Below are 20,011 nucleotides of genomic sequence, written 5' to 3'. Positions count from 1 at the left end.
GCTGGGAAATGTAGTCGTTCAGCGGGACAGGGGCGGCCACGCGTATTTATTTATTCTCTCCCCCTCCCCCGCTGGGACTATCATTGAACTTCCAGGCGTTAAGTAATAATAAAAAGGGGGCGGTGGTGATTTATCACAGAGGCCGACGAAGCATGTTTTGTGGAGAAAAGGATTTACGCGCACAGCACGCCGGGAAATGTAGTACTTCAGGGATAAGCCGACCACGCCGAGCTCTTCTCCTCCCGTTAGTTATGCCTTTGAGGCCCCGCTCGAGAACGCGGGAGGGAAGGCTCCGCCCCTGCCCGGCTCCCCTTGCGCGCCTCTGAAAGAACCCAGCGCTCAGGCGGGCTCCTGGGCTCCTCCTCCTCGGGGTCCTTCCGGCGCGGGTGAGAGGTCGCCGCGAGGGGGAAAGCGCGCGGTCCGCTGTGCCGCCGGCTCACGGTGGCGGTGCTGGCGGGGCCGACGGACGGACGGGTCGCTCGTTGGGCCATCCGGCGCCGCGGAAGGAGCAACGCGCTGCTCGCGAGCTCTCCCCAGCCATGTCCTACTGCAGGCAAGAAGGTACTGGGGGCGAGAGAGACAGAGAGAGAGAGAGAGAGCGTTTCCTTATGGGGGTCTCGTCCCCGCCTCCTCCCGAGGCGCTTGGGAAGGAGCACGCTTGGGCCGCCCTCTTCTTCCCCTTCTCGGTTTTCTTTACCCTCGCAACAGCCCTGCGAGCTGGACTGAGGGAGAGTGACCGTCCCCAAGGTCACGGGGGGGGAAGCCATGTGGCTGAGGAGGGATTTGGACCTTGCTCTTCCCGAGCCACATTTTAGTCACGGAGGGTGCGAGTGAGCAGGTCTTTTAAGAGGACTCATCTGGTGGTGGTGGTGGTAATAATAATAATAATAACAACAATAATAACAATCAATAATAATAATTAATAATAATTATTTTAATGAAAAATAATTATTATATTTCATTTATACGCCGCCCAACTGGCTGGGTTTCCCCAGCCACTCTGCATGGCTTGCAGCACATATAAAAACATAGTAAAACATCAGACATTTGAAAACTTCCCTAAACAGGGCTGCCTCCAGGTGTCTTCTAAAAGTCAAATAGTTCTTTATTTCCTTGACATCTGATGGGAGGGCATTCCACAGGGCAGGCACCACTACCAAGAAGGCCCTCTGTTTGGTTCTCTGCAACTTGGCTTCTCACAGTGAGGGAACTGCCAGAAGACCCTCAGAGCTAGACCTCAGGGTCCAGGCTGAACGATGGGGGTGGAGACACTCCTTCAGATATACCTATTAAATGTCTGTGCAACTGAGTCAGGTGTTGGAAACGTGGTTTATCAGGACACCTTCTTTTCCAAGGGCTTTGGGTAGGTTGCAAAGTTTACTGGTCACGAAACATCCCAGGGATTGAACTCTGTTGTTTTGAACGTAACGTTGCTGCCTTTATTGTTAGTTCACCAAAGCCCAGCACTGTCTGCTCTGACTTGGCAGCATCTCTGTCCTTCAGGGATGGGGAACCTGTGACCTTTATTATTATTATTATTATTATTATTAAGTAGACAAACACAGCATATGAACACAAGCTTATATTTATTTGTGAGCAAGGAACTTTGGTGTTAGGCCACAGCTATTTTATACAGTAGTATATAGTTTTGATGTTCATAGTAGGATGCTGTTCCTTTTACTGACCGTTAACAAAATGAGGCTTGTCAGTCTTTCTCCCCACTCTCTTTCCCTTCCTTCCCCCACAGAATAGAGTGATTGAAGTTATGACACTGTCTAGCAGTTGCTGTTCAGTTATGCAATGATAAATATGTTGTCATATTTATCATTACATAACTTTCAGAACTGTAAACTGCAGCACCTGCAATTTAATAGTTGAGTCTAATAAGGAGTTAGGTAAATAGTTAGGTAACTATGGTAGTAATAAAGTGGTACTAATTTTTAAGCGAAAGCAATGAGTTGCAATTTACAATTAAGCTAAAGTCACTTAAAGTCTTAAATCAATACTTCTAATTATGTTTGTGGGGGGTCTGCTTTGTCTAATGCTGTGAGACTACTGCTGTGAGTTGGTGGCTGAAGGAAAGTTAGAAACTGAGATATGAAAGTTAGGAGCTAAATGGCACCTTAAACCTAGGTTATGGGTACAACAAGGGAATGTCTAGGTGCTCTTTTTTATAACAAGAATACAAAGCTGAAAATGAACTGCAGCTAAAATACTATGTTCAGTTTTCACATGGTCTAGTCCTTCCCCTGCCCGCCCGCCCCCTAATATTCTTATGAGGGTCTCTCCAGTTTTCAGAGAGTAGCTGGAAGTGGGGAGGCAGAAAAAGGTCCTCCTTTCCTTCCACTCTGCAGTTTTAATCAAATCTTAGGTGCAGTACTGTGCCCAGAGCTCAAAAAGTGCTTTCACTAATGAAATTCCCTGTCGCAAAATGCACCTAGAACAATGGGAGTTTCGAACACTGGCTGTGTACTTGAGACACATAGTAGTACAGTCATACCTCGGGATAAATACGCTTCAGCTTGAGCACGTTCGGGTTGCGCTCCGCGGCGACCCAGAAGTAACGGAGCATGTTACTTCTGGGTTTTGCCACTCGCGCATAGGCGGATGGTCAAAATGACGTCATGCATGGAAGCGGCAAAATGTGACACACACAGACGCGCTATCACGTCTTAGGTTATGTTCAGAACGGATTCCGTTTGCATCCCGAGGTTCCACTGTACATAGAATTATAGAATTGTAGGTTTGGAAAGGACCCCGGGAGTCATCTATTACACTAACCCTCTGCAAGGCAGGAATCTCAGCTAAAGCATCCATCACAGATGGCCATCCAACCTCTGCTTAAAAACCTCTAATGAAAGAAAGGTCACAGCTTCCCAAGGGAGTCCGTTCCACATCATTGTCAGATGCTATCGCGGCACTTGAACTGTAATGTTATTGGTAGTTCAGGCAACTCCCCATTTGCATATAGGGGTTGTTCTGGGTCATTGTGTGCTTGTGTGAAATCGCATATAATTGGAGCACTCATTGAAAAAGCGTGCAAACACCCAGGCCTGCCCTCACCCTGTTCCTTTTTGTTACGTTTTTGGGTCATTTCCAGATTCGGCCTGATGCATGTGTGTGTGTTCATGCACCTATTGGACACACCTAAAACAGCCACGCCTGTATTTCATTTCCATTATGTATAGATAGTGTGTTTTGGTTGTATGAAAACTCACATTTGGAGAATGAGTTCACACTACAGTCGTACCTTGGTTTTAGAACAGCCTAGTTCTCGAATGTTTTGGCTCCTGAACAATCGAAACATGGAAGTGAGTATTCCGGTTTTCAAACGTTCTTTTGGAAGCCGAATGTCCAACAGGGCTTCTGCAACTTCTAGTTGGCTGCAGTCAATCAGAAGCCGTGTTTGGGTTTTCGAACGTTTTGTAAGTCGAACAGACTTCCGGAATACAGTGGTACCTCTGGTTACGTACTTAATTCGTTCCGGAGGTTCATTCTTAACCTGAAACTGTTCTTAACCTGAAGCACCACTTTAGCTAACGGGGCTTCCCGCTGCTGCTACACTGCCGCCGCGTGATTTCTGTTCTCATCCTGAAGCAACCCGAGGTACTATTTCTGGGTTAGGAGAGTCTGTAACCTGAAGCGTATTGTAACCCAAGGTACCACTGTAGATTCCGTTCGACTTCCAAGGTACGACTGTTATTAGTATTTTGGATTAAGAACAAAAGCAAAATATCAGGTAGATAAATTTTTGAAGTCCACATTAAGTCTGTAATTGACAAGGAGAGAAACTTTGCAGTAATCTCTCTGAAGAATTGCATTTCTTTAAAAAAAATAGATCTGAATGAAGCTAATCAGTTCTCTGAAATGACTGGGGTGAATGTTGTTACAAGATGATGTAATGCTTCACTTGCCTCTGGCCTGTGTGAGTTACTTTGGGTTAGGCAGCACTTCAGGGAAGCCTTTCATTGGAAGTGCTGATGCATGATTTCAGTGTTCTGGGGGCTGACAGTGGGGATGTGTCCGGGGAAAATCTCCATTGCAGGGTTATCCCAGGATAGCTGTTTCATGTGACCATATTTGGCTTGCTCCAACGCCACACTATAAAATCAAAGCAAATTGATTCACAATGGAAGTTAAATTACCCTGCTGCCATCATAAGCTCATTACTATTTGCCCCGTCTTTGTTGACTAATGAGATTAATTGATCTCTGACCCCTTCGTACCATTTTTTAAAAAGTGTTTGTGGACAGTAATCGGTCTTTTAGAATTAACAAAGCCTTCTCTCAAATTTTATGTGCGAGTCTTCATCAAAAGTTAGGGAAATACAATGGGATGAAGCAGAAGAGCCAAAGGCCTCTCTGGATCCAGCCCAATGTTTATCCTTAATTTCTGAACATCCTCCAGTTCGCTTTAACCAAATGTAATGGCCAGACTCATGCACACAACTTTGATCGAAGCCTCTCCAGTGCCAATTGGAAGAGAATCATGAGCTTCTACTAGGAATGCATCTTTATATGGAATTGTTCAAAGGCTTCTGTTGGACAACTGCTCTGGACAGACTGTTCTATCTGGGCCTAATGCTCTTTGTGTCTCTCTCTTTTTTTAATTTTCAGGAAAGGACAAAATTATATTTGTGACCAAAGAGGACCACGAGACTCCAAGCAATGCTGAATTGGTAGCAGATGACCCCAATGATCCTTATGAAGACCATGGTCAGTAGTACAGATAGCATAATGTTCAATAGGGTTGTATACTGGTATTGAAATAACATTGTGATAAGTGTTTCAACACAAATTGCTGGTTCCTGTTAGCAGAGAGATTTGCTCAGTAGCTTGTAATAATTCAGGGTACTTAATGTGTGCCCTTCCATGTTTCCATGTGTTTAAAATTGGGTTTTCTTTATTATAAAAAATGTAGTCAGGAATCTCTAGGGGGCAGCAGTCACACACAGAGACAGCTATGCTTGCAATGTACTGTGTTGGCTGTCACCTGTATATGATCCTATCTGAACCCTATGTCTCAATATAAACTTTCGTGGTGTGGATTTGTTTTAAGATGTCCGTTCACTGTGTGGTTGGCAGTGAAAAGCCTGACATTTTCCTCACTTCTCCATAGTAAAAACAGCTGTGCTAAACTAAAAAATGTGTACAATGTATTTTCTAAGCTTATGCCCCGTTTTAGCTATCATGGGGCTTCAGCAAAACAAACAATGTAAAACAAGTAATAAAAATACTTTAACCCGCCCCCTCCCCAACAGCTAAAACCAGTGTATAAAGTAAAGGTGTCAAAGTTATATTACTGAATAACTTCAGCAAAACCACACATATCTGGGATTATTTTTCATGGGGCTGGTCAGCATTTTTAGGCATTTCCTATACTAATTTTATATATAATAAGCTGCTAATTTAGAGAGAGTTTGGGGTGAAAGCAAGAAAATCTGGTGTGGAGTAGCCACTGATAGAATAGCCTTATCGCTTTACTAATAGCAGTACTTCCACCATAGAAAAGTTTCTGTTCCTTGTATTTAGGACACCTTTGGGAGCCTCAAGGGGTCTAAGCCCATGGGGGTCTCATATGGACCCTCAACTTTATTTAGCACATTTGGCCTACATCAATAAAAGCAATGCTAAATCAATGTGGAAAGTTCTCTTAACTAATTTCACTTGGCATTTGTGCCACAGTAATGGCAAAGCCCCCAGTCTGACTCCTCTTCGTGGTACTGTACTCTTGGTCTAAGACAAAGGTTTTGGTCAGCCTGGAGTGGGTCTTTTTTACCTTTTCCCCACAGTAGTCTGGACATAAGCTTATTCATTCCATAGAAGGGAGTACTAAAAACTGTTGGCCAAAGTGATACATTCTTCAGTGTTGCCTGCTAAATAAGCAGTCAACTGAACATAAACAAGCAGTGTACACCAGGAATATATAAAACAAGGATAAGTATGTACATGAAAACAGGACCTGTGGGAATTGTGAATGAAATGCAATAAAAGGTTAATGAAACATAACTTCAGTTATTGAATTAGAAGCAGCTGTTCATAGACCTTACTCTAATGCATTTCATAAGAGAATACTAAAAAAAAATAAGTAATTTGAAAGCTTGCTGTGATTAAGGTTAACCTTGTAATCTTCAGATAAAAAGAAATAGATGTCCCTTTCTGTGCTCCTAAACTCCTAGGCTTCAGCCACCATCTGCATCTTATTGCAGAAAGCCGTGCAGCAGCAGAAATTGAGTGTCTCTCACCCTCTCCTTCAGCCTTCATCATTTCAGGCAGGATGTATTGCTGGCCAAGAACCAGCATAGTGTCTACAGACTGGCGGGAAATGGCTTTGCAGGCTGTTGGCACCTCCCATTCTGAGACTCCTGCGGCAGCTTCTAAAGGTTTAGAGTTGAATTTCCTACTGGCCAGGAATACAAAAAGATGAATGATGAAGATTTTCCTCTCCGCCCTTCTTTTTTGTCTTGGTGAAAAGCAGTTTTGTTGAGGGGGAAATCAATGCGATCTTGTTTAAAAGCAAACCCACTTCCAAATGTGAAGCCAAGTGGATTTATAGCAGCGCAAAACAAATGAGTTAAATTGACCCTTCAGTTTGTTAAGAGCCAGCTAACTGGGGTCCCCCCCCCGTAAGGCACTAGTGCAGTCTCCCATTGGTTTCAGTGGGATTTGCACAGAATGAACTCCTAGTAGATTGTACTTGTTTCTACCAGGTTGTTGTTGTTGTTATATAGATGAAAAATTACCCTAATGTACCACAAGGCCTTAGTACAACCGTGTTTATATTTTTAATTTGACATTTGAATGACATTTAAAACTGTTTTTCAAACTTTAGCATTTTGGTTTCATTTTAATTTAGTGAGAAATATTGTGGTGTTGTGTGTTCCAGTGTAAAAGATCCCACCCACACCCAAAGTAGCATAGGGAATTATTTTCTGAGAATAATCTCTGGCTCTTTGTAATGTCATGCTGGGATTTGACAGCACAGTATAGCTTTCCAGCTTTCCATTGCAATAGCTTCTAAAATATAATTGGGGTGGTTATAGCAGAATTTGTCTGGTTTTACTGACTAATCTGATTATGGCTGCAATCCCAACAGCACTTATCTGGGAGTAAACACAATTGAATTCAATAGGACTTACTTCTGAGTTCAGTATATAGTTAGGGTTGCAGCTTATGCTCATCTCAATAATTTTACAAGCAGCTCCCAACTGCTTCTGTTTCTTCAAGAAACAATTGTTAATGCTTATAGTTCTCTTTTGAGAATGTTCCAGCATGAGTGCCAAGCAAAGGAAACTATGCTTCATGTACACGTTAGGTGTTTTGTATTTGACTGTCCTCCCTGTGCTGGAAGAGGGGAAGTTGTCTTTAACCATAGACTGCAGGAAGTCTTATCAAGAACCTTCAGCCAGTGGTCATATAATGCATCAGTTTTGAGTTCTAGTTCAAGAGGTATTGACACAGCCATCATAGAAGAGAAGTGGCCCTAGGTCATTGAACACTTTCCTTGGCATTTGTGAAGGGTTGTTTTCTTGGCAGATTTTTTCCTAGTTCCGTGAACATAGAAAGTGTTCCACAGAATCATCTTCCTAGCCAAGAGGCTACAGTACAACAATTGCAAGCTCCAGTTCTTCTGTGCTACCTGATGCCAACGTGGGGTCTTCCGGTCATCTTCTCTCATCTGCATTCAGCGTGGCTTGTATAATTTGCAGAACTTGGGTTCCTGCGTGCTGTTTAGAAAACCCCCACCTAATAAACCCTTCCTGCACAAACTTCATTCCGTAGCAAAAGTTACTAGCCTACAATTCATTATTGGCTCGCCAACATCTGCCTGTTTTCATTTGGGGTATATCTACAGCTTGAAAGAAGGAAAAGAATCGACCTGTAGCACTTAAGATTTTGTGAGACTCTGAACTCCCATCAGCTCTAGTCAGCGTAGCCAGGAGCTAAGGAATATGGGAGCTAGGGAGTATGGAAGCATCTCGAGGGCTACATGTGCCACAAAGCAATCAGTGACTATCTGCAAGGCATTTTGTATTCTGATAATACAGAGAAATACTGGGTGCATTCAGCTGTGGTCAGAGAGTATTCCTAAATTCAGGGTCTTCCCTCCTCCAGTGGATCTACAAGGAAATCAGAAGCTTTTACTTCTTCTTTTTCAATTGACTGTGGTTATTCATTATGTCTGAACCCAGAATAAATTGTATTTTGGCCTGTTTCCCTAAACCATAGTTAAGGTTAACCACAGTTCCGGGTTTGGAAAGAATAATAAATCATGTTTAATTGAAAATGGAAGCAAAGGTTTTTTATTTCCTCCTTGCAGCCACACTGCAAGTGGGGATTTGGCATTATGTCTGAACTCTGTATCCATGACTGCTCAGGAAGCAGATTTGCACAACCAAGTGAACTACTTAATGTGGGAGTGGTTTACAATAGCTTGAATGTGATTTAGGTTGCACTCTTGTCCTTTGGACTCGGTTATCCTGCCCAACGTGTAGAGTGGAATTTAAATTTTATGAGTGGTTTTTAACATTAATAAATGTTTTAACACAGTTTCAAAGTTACTTGGATTATCTGCTTTCATAGTTCTTATGCATCTCTACTTAGATGTAAGACCTAGGTAAGTGGAAGTAGGACTGCAGGGGCTGAAAAATCACTCTTGTTCCAAGGGTTCAGACTAATAAGTCCTATAATTTTGCATCAGTGTTCAGCCCCATTAGTGCTCCTATTGGATGCATAGCAGCAGGGCTTGGTGAGTTGCATCTAGAGAATTTAGTGACCACCGTGTGATCACTTGCTTATGGAGGCTGCTCAGATTTGCAGATTTGGAATCTTGTGTTTTCTCATTCATAAAGCAAAAACACAATTCTGCTGTTCCGCACAAAAGTCGCCCCTCACCTGCTTCATGTTTTCAGTCCCAGACTTGGCTACTCATTTAGGAGCAAAAACATGAAAGCAATGAAGGTTTTTTGTGTGTGATTATCATCGGCATCTTTTATGTTTGCTTCTAGTGTCACTAGCAGTAGTAGAAGCGGCATCTTGTCAACGATAGGGTTGATTGTAAGCAGACAATTGATTGTATTGGTTTTAGGGGAATTGAAACTGACTGTGTGGGCTCAGTGTGAAATAGTTACACTTGTTCATCATATTGAATCTACAGCACACAAGTTCAGTCACATCTCCATTATCTGCCATTAGCTTACTGATTTCTTTTTTTCCTTCCTAGGTTTGATATTGCCTAATGGAGATATCAACTGGAATTGCCCTTGCCTTGGCGGAATGGCGAGTGGTCCTTGCGGGGAACAATTCAAGTCCGCCTTTTCCTGTTTCCATTATAGCAAGGAAGAAATAAAGGGATCCGATTGTGTGGACCAGTTTCGTGCAATGCAGGAGTGCATGCAGAAGTACCCAGAGCTGTACCCCCAAGAAGATGACGACGATGAAGAAGATGAAGAAAAGCAGGGCAAAGTTCTAGAAGCTGCTGCTGCTTCTGTAACCAAAGAGGAAGAGAAGGGATCCAGCTAATGAAGCTCCACGGAGGCTTTGGTCTCCTTTCCAACTCAAAGACACACTATAACTTATGCAAAGCATCGTCTTTCCCTTCCCTTCCCTTCCCTCCCCTCCCCTCCCCTCCCCTCCCTCTCTGCCCCTTCTCCCGATCCTTCAAGGAACACCCTTCACCTCTCTTCAGTGCACTGTGTCCTGTGAAATTACTTGCTGCAAGGAAGTAAGACACCTTGGCCTCATGGTCTCAATAATGCTGCAAAGAGGTCAGTGCATAGCAGGGGAACAACCCATTCTCAGGCACTGCCGCTGCTTTAATAGTTATTTCCTTCTCCAGTCATGTTAAGTTTGCAGGTTGACTTGAACAAGACTAGTAGAGAGGTGGAGCCAACACACAATCTGGAGGAAATCTGTCAGCAAGGATGTCCGGTCAGGGTTGATTTTCAGTGATTGTCTCAGATATTCCCAATGCTTTTTTGGGGGGGGGGGTGGGAGGCATAAAACTCTTAAAATTGATTCAGAAACTGTTGAGAATGATTGAAGTTTTCATTTGCACAGTTTATATGCTTTAACAGCATGTGAAATTTGCATAGGCTACTGATTTCTGGTAATGGAAAATTATTGTAAAGGGAGGGGGGTTGATTTTTGCATTATTATTTTTTTCGAAAGTGTTGATCAGGTCTTGATTTCACTGAGTTGATAGGGGAGAATGCTAACTACTGTTTCTCAATGTTCCTGATCAACCCTGCTTTTGTGGGATTCCTCTCTGTTCAAGCCTGTCACTTCTCCAGACAGGTTGCTAAAATAGATGCCCTTGACAAGGAAATTGCAATGTTACCTGGTGTAACAGCCTCTGACTAGATAATTGTGACTAGAGTGTACATTAAAGGCAAAACCTTTCTACCTTGCATTGAAGCCTTCATGTTTTTTATTAATGCTGGCGATTGATTACTCAGTGCTTTTCCTGTTGCTGTTGTAGCCACGCTGCTGCATCCTGGAAGATGCATGCTAGCAGAACTACACTGTGTTACTTAGATTTATGGATTTTTGTGTCTAGTAGTCGAGGTTACGCTCCAAGCATATCTTTAGCAAGCAAGTACAGTGTATGCTGAAATCAAGCCGAATTAAAATCTCCAAAAGGTTTTAACACAATTGCTGTACCTTGGTGCTTGCTGGTACAGTAAGAACATAATATGCAAACACTTGATGAACCTTCGTCACCTGACGTCACAGAGGCCAACCTGATGCCTATGGGAGACCTGAAAGCTGGACAGGAGCGCAGCAGCACTCTGCATTGACGATTTCCAGCAACTGGCATTCAGAGACATAATGCCTCTTGCCAGTGGAGGTGGAACATGGCTAAGCTGCCTAGTAGCCGATGATAACCTTGTCTTCCATGGATTTGTCTAAACCTCTTTCAAAGCCGTCCAAGTTGGTGTATGTTTACAGTGGTGTTAATGAGCTTCCAAGTGTTACCAATTGTCACTTTAGCAGCATATTATCCTCTGCGCAGACACCAGACTGTTAAATGTGTTGCAAGTGGCTCTCATTGCTGCCTCTTTTCTTAAGTGCCGCCTGATTTCTATCATTCACTTTTCATTTAACGAAGTGGAGTGGAAGTACCAGCTCTCTGTCAGCAGTTCACTCCTGGGATGGATAGCAGGCATTTCGAAAGCGCATTTTACTCTTTTTTAAAGAGAAAAAGAGCATGAAAAGGCCTCTGTCTGCATACAGAGTAGGCAACAAAACAGGTGCCAAAAGTGCAGAAGTGATAAAAGCTTGGCGCCTAAGCCGTTGGCCCAAAGAGATGGAGCCTCAAGTGATCAGATAAAATATGGGGCACTTGTTAAGAGTGGGGTTTACCTGGATCTGTCATTTCTGAAAAGGAAACTCAGTTGGCTGGGTATTAAGGCAAACAAATTGCCAGCCTTTGTATTTTCTCATCTCCTTTCTCATGCCTTTTTTCTTTCTTTCACATTTTGAAAATGATTTATAACAGTGTTTACAGAATCTGGGTGTTAATGTGCCTTTCACAAGAGACTGGGAGATGCTTCTTTGTGTGGCCATCCCACAACAGTCCTGCCAGCCTTTGAACACTGTAGGACAGGCATAGGCAAACTTGGCCCTCCAGATGTTTTGGGACTACAGCTCCCATGATCCCTAGCTAACAGGTCCAGTGGTCAAGGATGATGGGAATTGTAGTCCCAAAACATCTGGAGGTCTGAGTTTGCCTATGCCTGCCATAGGACCTAAGGGCCACCGTAGGAAATGGCTCTCTTGTTGCTCCTGTAAGGCCTCAAGTCAGCCACAGATTTACATATGAAGATATTGGCCCCCATTTTAGAACCTGTCTAGCATAAGCAGGGAGGAGTGAGAAGGAAGAGGATTCTTCAGTAATGGCTTATTTTTAAGGTACAGTATTTACCTTTCAGAACTTCATTTTCAGCATTTAGTAAATACCAGTATTTATTTGGGTGGGGCATGTGTAACCAACAGAGCAGTTGCAAACATGTCCGGTCTATGTACTTTCTGTTTCCCGTTCTGTGCTGCGAAAACAGAAATCGGCATAATTCTAGTTCACAAGCACGTGAAACAATATGCATATTGCAAGTTTGCTTTTATAAAGCAAATAGAAGTCCAAAAATGTGGTGCATGGGCCTGTTGTGAAATTGCCCAGTTTAGGGCATTCCATTAAGACCCTCATTCCTCTCTAGTTCTTGCCTCTTAAAACAGGGATCACCAAGGTGGCGCCCTCCAGCTGTTGTTGGACTCCAGCTCCCATCAGCCCCAAGCGGCATAGCCAGTGGCCAAGGATGGGAGTTGTAGTCCAAGAGCACATGGAGGGGGCCCCCATTGGTTATCCGAGTTCCAGAACCGCCTTTCTCAACTATGGGTCCCCAGATGTTGTTGGACTACAACTCCCATCATCCCTGACTACTGGACCTGCTAGCTAGGGATGATGGGAGTTATAGTTCAAAAACACCTGGGAACCCAAGAGTAAGAAAGGATGCTCTAAGAACATAACTTTTTCTTCCCCCAATTCTTCTGCCATCATTTCTCCTGTCCAGTTAATAAACTCATTTTTGCCACTTCATGTAAGTCAAGGGGTTTTGAGCCTAAGTATTATTTGCCCATGCACCTTTTTTTTGGTACCCACAAAACTGCAGGTACAAAAGCAGATCTACGTTAATCCATTTTTTATATGGATGAGCTATAGCAATATTTAGCTAGCCTCTTTACATCACTGAATGCTTGTCATAACAAAATATGGAGTCAGTGTTACATTTAGACAATATAATATAAATGTAGTTTACAATACTGTATCCAGTTTGACTTTAGCACTTTTAATGAAAACTGTGAGCAACTAGAAGTAATGGCTTCTACTCATAGATTACCTGAAATGCATACTGGAGTCTAAATAAAAGAACAATTGTATGTAGAAGGCCTTGGCCTGTGGTTAAGTACGAGCATTTTTTCACATAGGACAGTGTTTCCCATAACCTACAGATAACCTTTCCACGTGTTTAAGTGAAGTTAGATTTCCATTTCTCTTGCAGCCGAGTGGCATTCAAAACAAACTTCACAATCTTTAGGACAAGTAATATCTGATCAACGCATCTTCTATTCTCCCATTACAATTGATGAAAATGTGTCCCTAATGGATGCCTGACTTCAAATGGAAGCCTTCAGTTAAGCCAGTCTGGTCAATATTACATCTTTGTAAACGCTAAGGAATGCAAGACTCCTTGCCTTGTAATATCTTTTCAATAGACTGCCCTGTGTGACCCAAGTTTCATGTTCCAGGTGTGGCTTCTGTAGACAACACCATTTCAAGCTCATGGAGGTACACTCACTTTTTGTGTATGGACTTAGCAATTTCTCTGCAAGACTGACCTCAGGCAAAAAGGTTTGGCATATTGCAATAGAAGCTAGCTGTAAAGAGAACTGATGGGCCTGAGCGGTTTTGCAAGATGTTAAAAACTTCTTGTTTTTTAAAAGGAATAAATGTGCACGCAGTGATTTGCAAACTAAAAAGTAGATACAGAGGGGAAAGCACAACTAGTGTGTCCTTCGGTAAGATGTCAGCCGTGGGGGTGATGAGGAGCTCTCAAGCTGCAGAAGAAAGTAACTGCAGCGAGTCTGGATTGTTGTGTGTGTGTGTGTGTGTGTGTGTATGTGTGTGTGTGTGTATATATATATATATATATATATATATATATATATATATATATATGTAAGCATCTTGAGCCTCTTCCAATGGACAAACATGTCCTGTTAGCTGTATCTGGCTACCTGATTAAAGGGGTGGCAGGTCTGGTGAAAGCTGCACTTTACACATGTCCCCTCTCATCTCATGGGCCAGGAGTAGTTTGAAAGCTTTTGCTTAGCCCATGGTTTGCCATTTCATTTGGATTTGCATAAGCTCTTGTTAGTTTCAAACAAGGCAACTTCAAACCATAGTTAACTGCAGCAGGCTTGTTTAAACTTAACATAGTCATGATGAGCCACAGGAACAGATGGCACAGTAAACTGTGGTTAGTCAAAGCAGAAGCTTTCAATCTGTCAGCTGTGCCTGAAGAGGAGGGGAAAGGGTTTGAGCCTGTGACTCACTCACATGCTAATCCATGGTTCAGTGTGGCAAGCAAAGGTAGCCTTTGTATCTTTGCAGATTTCTGTGTGCCTTGACTAGCCAGGACGTTGAATGCTACCTGCCAGCCTTGCAGGCGATGCAAGATGCAGTTACATGAGTGTTGTGTGCCTGCTCACAAGTGCCTCAACTCTTCAGGAATTGTAAAATCAGAATTGTAGAGTTGTAGTCCAATCCTCTGCACTGCAGGAGTCACAGCTAAATCAGTAAAACAAGGCAAGATCAATAAGAGAAGGTGTTGTGTTTCTTAAAGGCCAACACTTAAGCATTTTCATGGTGCCATTCTCTTTGAACCAACCAGCAGAAAATAGAGAATACCAGCAGCACTAGTTGACCATCTTTGTTTCATATTAGAGAAGAGAGCTCTTTGAGAAGCCCTGCTCTTAAACGGAACGTAATTGCCACAGGCAAGTGGTTGCTGGCAGCTGTAACCCCAACAGTTTTTACATGAAATATTAGCAGGACAGCACTTGAGACTCAAATATTATCTTGGAAAGAGCAGGTCAGAATAACCACATGGCTGTTCCCAGAGGTAGCCGATGTTTCCTTGTCTCATGTCTGGTGGCCCTGCAACCTCTTCTGCGGTGGTTTGGTGAATCTACCAATGCCAAACCAAATAAACTTCCAGGACCTCTTTCACTACTTGCATGCAGAAACTGTGGGCTGCATTCTTCCCTCACAAAGGAATCATCGGTGCTGCACAAGCCCTTCTTAGCAGCAATCCTGAAATTTGCGTGGTGCAATGGATGCCGGGGGAGGGCAAGCTGGGAGAAGACCTTTGATGAGAGCAGGTGGGCTCAAAGTTAAAGCCAGAACTACTGTTGATTTGGTGCACGTATTGAGAGAACAGCCCTAGAGAAGGCAAATGATGTTAATCCAACTCTCCACTCATCAGTCCTTGTAATCTCTAATCCAACTCTCCCCACCTACCACTTCTCCCAGAAGCTCTGTGAAAGAACAAAGGTGAAGTCCATTGAGACTCCTGCCTGCAGGATCAGACCCCAGCCATGCCCCCCTCCCTGTATGCAGTGCACACACTTGCCAGAATCCCCCAAGGGGCTAAGTCCTGGGAAGGTGTTCAGCCTCTTCTACCATCTCACAGGCTCTGCCTGTTTGTTCTCTGGTGGCAAAGTTCGGACACAGACAACATAAATCTACAGAATCTTTCCATCCCAGTGCAAATGCTGAGGGCGCACGTACACACTCTTTAAGGACCCCCAAAGGATGCGTATGTTATTCTAACTGTAGCTTGCTTAGTGAGCTGAAAAGATTGCTGAATAAAGCGGGAGTCATGTGACAGGCCAACCGTTGAGCATGTTGTTGCTCCAAAGCTCGACAAAGTTGTTTGCTCATCCTTTATGGCTGCTTCAAAAAAGCAACCCACCCACCCTGAAACAAATGCTTTAGTGAAGCAGCTGTAAGTTTATGCGTTAGTAGTATCAGGATGGGACTTGAAAGCATCAACATGCGATGCATTTTGTAATCTTGACACTGGTTTGGGGGGTGGGGCTTAGCTCTGGATAAACGATGTGGGCAAGCTATAAGCTGTGATTCCTAGGCAAACAAAGTTAAGGGTTGAGGTTTCCAAGTCTGTGTGGGCTGGGATTGTTTGTCGTTGTCCTTTGTCGTTGTCCTTTGATTCTTGGAAGAAAGAACTCAAGGCACATGTTGCCTCCATAAAACACAAAATATGACGGGGGTGGGGAGAGAGAGATTCTGTTTTTAAATTCCCCTTAGGAATGTTCTGATAGACAACAAGAGAACTACTTAGGCCTTTCACTGCAATATTACTAACATATGCAAAGTCTGTGGCTTTTGCTTTGAAAGAAGGTATTATTTGCATCCAGTTCGAAGCATGTCTGCGACTAGTTTCCCCCAGTGAGCTTTCCAGGGCTTCACCAGGCTGTTCATGTTCACGAGAAGTTTGTTAGTCCGTGTGTCTTCCTGTCCTGCTATCAGATAGTCTACACCTGGTTTGGAAAAAGAACAGCAAGGTGTTAGAAAAAAAGTAAACTCTAAATCCACCAGCGGATTTCGCATTAATAAAAAACAACAACCAAAATGACTCCCCTCTGCTGCGAATAGTACTAAGCACACAGGATCATATCCCTGCTTTGAGAAATGATGCTAGCACAGAGATAATTTCTCCTTGAAGGCTGCTAGGTAACCTCACAATAAAGGCAAAAGGGTGATCAGTCATCCCTACTGCAAGCAATAGATTTGCCTGATTGTCAGCTAGGCAGAGGAATCTTTGACAATAATAACAGATACCCCACCAACACGGCCTGGACATGATGGCTGGGCTGGCTAGTGCCATAATCACTTAGTATGGGGTATGTGACCCTCATTTGGCCCTGAAAAGCAGTAATAACCCATTCTCCCCCATTTCTTCCACTATAACCCACAACAGCAGAGACCTCTTCAAATGAATTGGGGAACCAGTCTTATTTACCCTCATCAAAGACGATCGCGTCACCAGCTGCAAAACTTAATAAACATAATGGCCAAAACATTTCACGCAATGCAATTTATTACAGGTAACTAGTTATAAGAAAGAATCTTAATTATATTAAGGAAAACGACGCCACGGCTCCCAAGTCTTTACAGGTTCCAAAAATAATATGAGGAAAACTTGCATGATATTTTCACACTGCATTTACAAGGTAGATTGACTTGAAATTAATGGGGCATAACCCCACTACAGGCCTTAATTCACTTACCAATGTAAGGGTGCTTGTGCATCATTAGCACAGCTTCGTGAGCAGTCACTGAAATTACTTTGCCTAAATTTCAAGCTAAAATGCAATTATCCTGTTTGTGTTTCTTGCATTTAATGTCCCCTGCCAGAAACCCTGGAGAGCCACTGCCAAGCCGTGTCAACAATATTGAGCTAAATGGACCAAAGGACTGCCTTCTCTAGTAATATATTGCCCAGTTAAAACAATGCCAACTGATGGCTTTCCCAATCAGACTTTACATTTATGGAGCAGGGGAAAGGTGGCAATTTCTTTTTCAAGGTGCTATATCTCTGTTGGTGACAAAGGCAGTTGTTGTTATTATTTTTACTTAAAAATAAACCCACACTGCATTTGCACTGCACCACACCATAAATGAAGTTTTTATGATTATACTCTAATGCCATGAGATTAGATATGGACTTCCTGTCACCAGCTAGGGAAGAACATGCCGTACAATGGCACAGAGATGGTTGGGCAGGGAGCCAGACTGCTGCGCACAGCAGAAAGTCCTGATGAATGCAGTGCCAGACGGGACTAGCAGGGGTGAGTGTGGATTATTTCCTTGTCTTTTCCCAAAGACGCCCTTCCCCTTGCTCAAAACAAAACAAAAAGGGACAGGAAGGGACACTCTGTGGACATTCAGGAAGAAAGGGAATGCAAATATAGTCAAAACTGGACTTGCAAATTATTTTCTGTTCTGCTGCTTGTATACATTTGCATTAAACTAGCCCACATGCTAATAATAATAATAATAATAATAATAATAATAATAATAATAATATACAGTGGTACCTCGAATACTAAATTCATTCCGGAGGTCCGTTCTTAACCTGAAACTGTTCTTAACCTGAAGCACCACTTGAGCTAATGGGGCCTCCTGCTGCCACCGCGCCGCCAGAGCACGATTTCTGTTCTCATCCTGAAGCAAAGTTCTTAACCCAAGGTACAATTTTTGGGTTAGTGGAGTCTGTAAACCTGAAGCGTATGTAACCCAAGGTACCACTGTATTATTTACACCCCTCTCATCTGGCTGAGTTTCCCCAGCCACTCTGGGCGGCTCCCAATCGAGTGTTAAAAAGAATACAGCATTAAATATTAAAAACGTCCCTAAACAGGGTTGCCTTCAGATGTCTTTTAAAAATAGGATAGCTGCATATTTCCTTGACCTCTGATGGGAGGGTGTTCCAGAGGGCGAGCGCCACTACCGAGAAGGCCCTCTGCCTGGTTCCCTGTAACCTCACTTCTCGCAATGAGGGAACCGCCAGAAGGCCCTCGGCACTGGACCTCAGCGTCCGGGCTGAACGATGGGGGTGAAGACACTCCTTCAGGTATACTGGGCCGGGGTCATTTAGGGCTTTAAAGTGTGGCATTGAGGACAGTGCTGGATTGGGGCTTGTGCTCAATTCCCTGCTCAGTCATAGAATTCTGCATCTGAATGGGGGTCATGACGGTCCCCTGCTCCACACACAAAATAAGAAACTAGAGGACCTCCAACAGATGCTGTTTCAAAAACTCTACTCCACTTATAGAATCAGAATTGCAGAATTTGAAGGGGCTCCGAGGGTCATCTAGTCCAGGCATGTCCAACTTCGAGTAGGCTGTGATCTACAACCCAGTATCAAAAACTGGCAGTGATCTACCACCCTCCAAAGTCATTGAAGTTTGTTAAATACATAAATGTTTATTTCACAGATGCAATAGTTATGTTTGGATATCATCACGACAGATCCATATACCGTATTTTTTGCACCACAACACTCACTTTTTTCCTCCTAAAAAGTAAGGGGAAATGTCTGTGCGTGTTATGGAGGGAATGCCTACGGGTGGCATGACTACGGATTTTCCTCCTCTAAAAACTACGTGAGTGTTATGGTCGGGTGCGTGTTATAGAGCGAAAAATATGGTAGTTGTTAGATGGACAAGGAGCTAAACAAGTGAGAAAAGTCAAACTATATTTTTATTAGTTTACACAGATCTGAGGAGCCAGTCAGAGTGCACCGGGCTTCTCCATCTTTCTTCTACTGTTGCTTTAAATCGCAGCTGACTTCGTGTCAGCATCCCCACTCCCTTCCTCCACCCTGTCTTTCCCCTACTGTTGCATTAAAGCCTTTCCCTCACATAGGGCCTTCTCGGTAGTGGCGCCTGCCTTGACATCAGATGTCAAAGAAATAAACAACTATCGAACTTTTAGAAGACATCTGAACGGAGCCCTGTTTAGGGAATCTTTTAATATTTGATTAATTATTGTATTTTAATATTTTGTTGGAAGCCACCCAGAGTGGCTGGGGAAACCCAGCCAGATGGGTGGGGTACAAATAAATAATAATAATAATAATAATAATAATAATAATAATAATAATAATTACATCACTAGCTGCATAGGAGCCAACTCCTAGGGGCTGCGGGGACTTTGGCCACCGCAATAAAATATTTGAGGGGGCCGGACCTCCACAAAGTTGATGGGCATTGCCATCCAAATGGTGTGTGTGCACTGCGTCATGTGATGCAGGGCAGGGTTTCCCTGGGTCCCTGCAATATTTCATTCAAGTTGGCACCCCTGACTCGGCACTTCCAGACTGTCATTATTTTCAATGCATCATAAAGTGTGGGGTAACACTTGCTGGACACAGCATCATCTCACTTCCCCGCAAACAAATCAGAATGGAGGCTCAATAAATCGCAGCTGACATCTGACCTCCTGCAGAATTTGTGCAAACAGATCAGGATGAAAGCTCAATAAACTGGTTGTCTGGAAGTAGGGGTGGAGAAATAGGTCAATTTCAGTTTCTCTCACTTTCTTGTTTTTCCAACCTTGAGTTTATTCTCCACATTTCTGCATCATCATTTCAGTTTGGATTTCTCCTAAGTGAAGATTTTAATGGGAGGGAGAGAAATATGATCACTGTCTACTCCATAGGTGTATAAAGGAAGAGCTTTTGTAAACCATCTTGTGGTCCTTAGATGAAGGGTGGTGGATAAATTTAATAAAAATAAATAAATAAATTGGCAGGATATGAAGGTTGACCACTCTACTGTTAGGCTGGAAACCAACCAACCACTTTAAGGAGGCTTCCCTTCATTCCTTTTGTCCCAGGTCAAATCAGATCTAACTGGTTTGCAGGTTT

At 43.2% G+C, this 20,011-nt stretch overlaps 2 protein-coding genes across 2 annotated transcripts in view; one reads left to right on the top strand and one right to left on the bottom strand.

Moving 5' to 3' along the window:
* Positions 1 to 46: 46 nt before the first annotated feature.
* CHCHD4 (coiled-coil-helix-coiled-coil-helix domain containing 4) lies at positions 47 to 10,410 on the top strand. Its single transcript, XM_081854068.1, has 3 exons — positions 47 to 561; positions 4,617 to 4,715; positions 9,223 to 10,410. Exons 1-3 carry the CDS (start codon positions 540 to 542, stop codon positions 9,519 to 9,521), a joined length of 420 nt encoding a protein of 139 aa, XP_081710194.1. The 5' UTR covers positions 47 to 539; the 3' UTR covers positions 9,522 to 10,410.
* Positions 10,411 to 14,372: 3,962 nt separating this feature from the next.
* Positions 14,373 to 20,011, bottom strand: part of LOC309336705 (netrin-4-like) — a 54,762-nt gene continuing 49,123 nt past the window's right edge. Inside the window, exon 10 of the mRNA XM_081852902.1 lies at positions 14,373 to 16,118. Within this exon, the coding sequence (XP_081709028.1) occupies positions 15,982 to 16,118 (137 nt within the window). The 3' untranslated portion in view covers positions 14,373 to 15,981. The remainder of the gene's footprint in view (positions 16,119 to 20,011) is intronic.

Source organism: Podarcis erhardii (genome assembly GCF_964252035.2).
Source record: "Podarcis erhardii genome assembly, chromosome: 2".
In the NCBI taxonomy this organism is placed as follows: domain Eukaryota; kingdom Metazoa; phylum Chordata; class Lepidosauria; order Squamata; family Lacertidae; genus Podarcis; species Podarcis erhardii.
The sequence above is the reverse complement of the archived record's forward strand: the minus strand, read 5'-3'. Positions and strand labels throughout refer to the sequence as shown.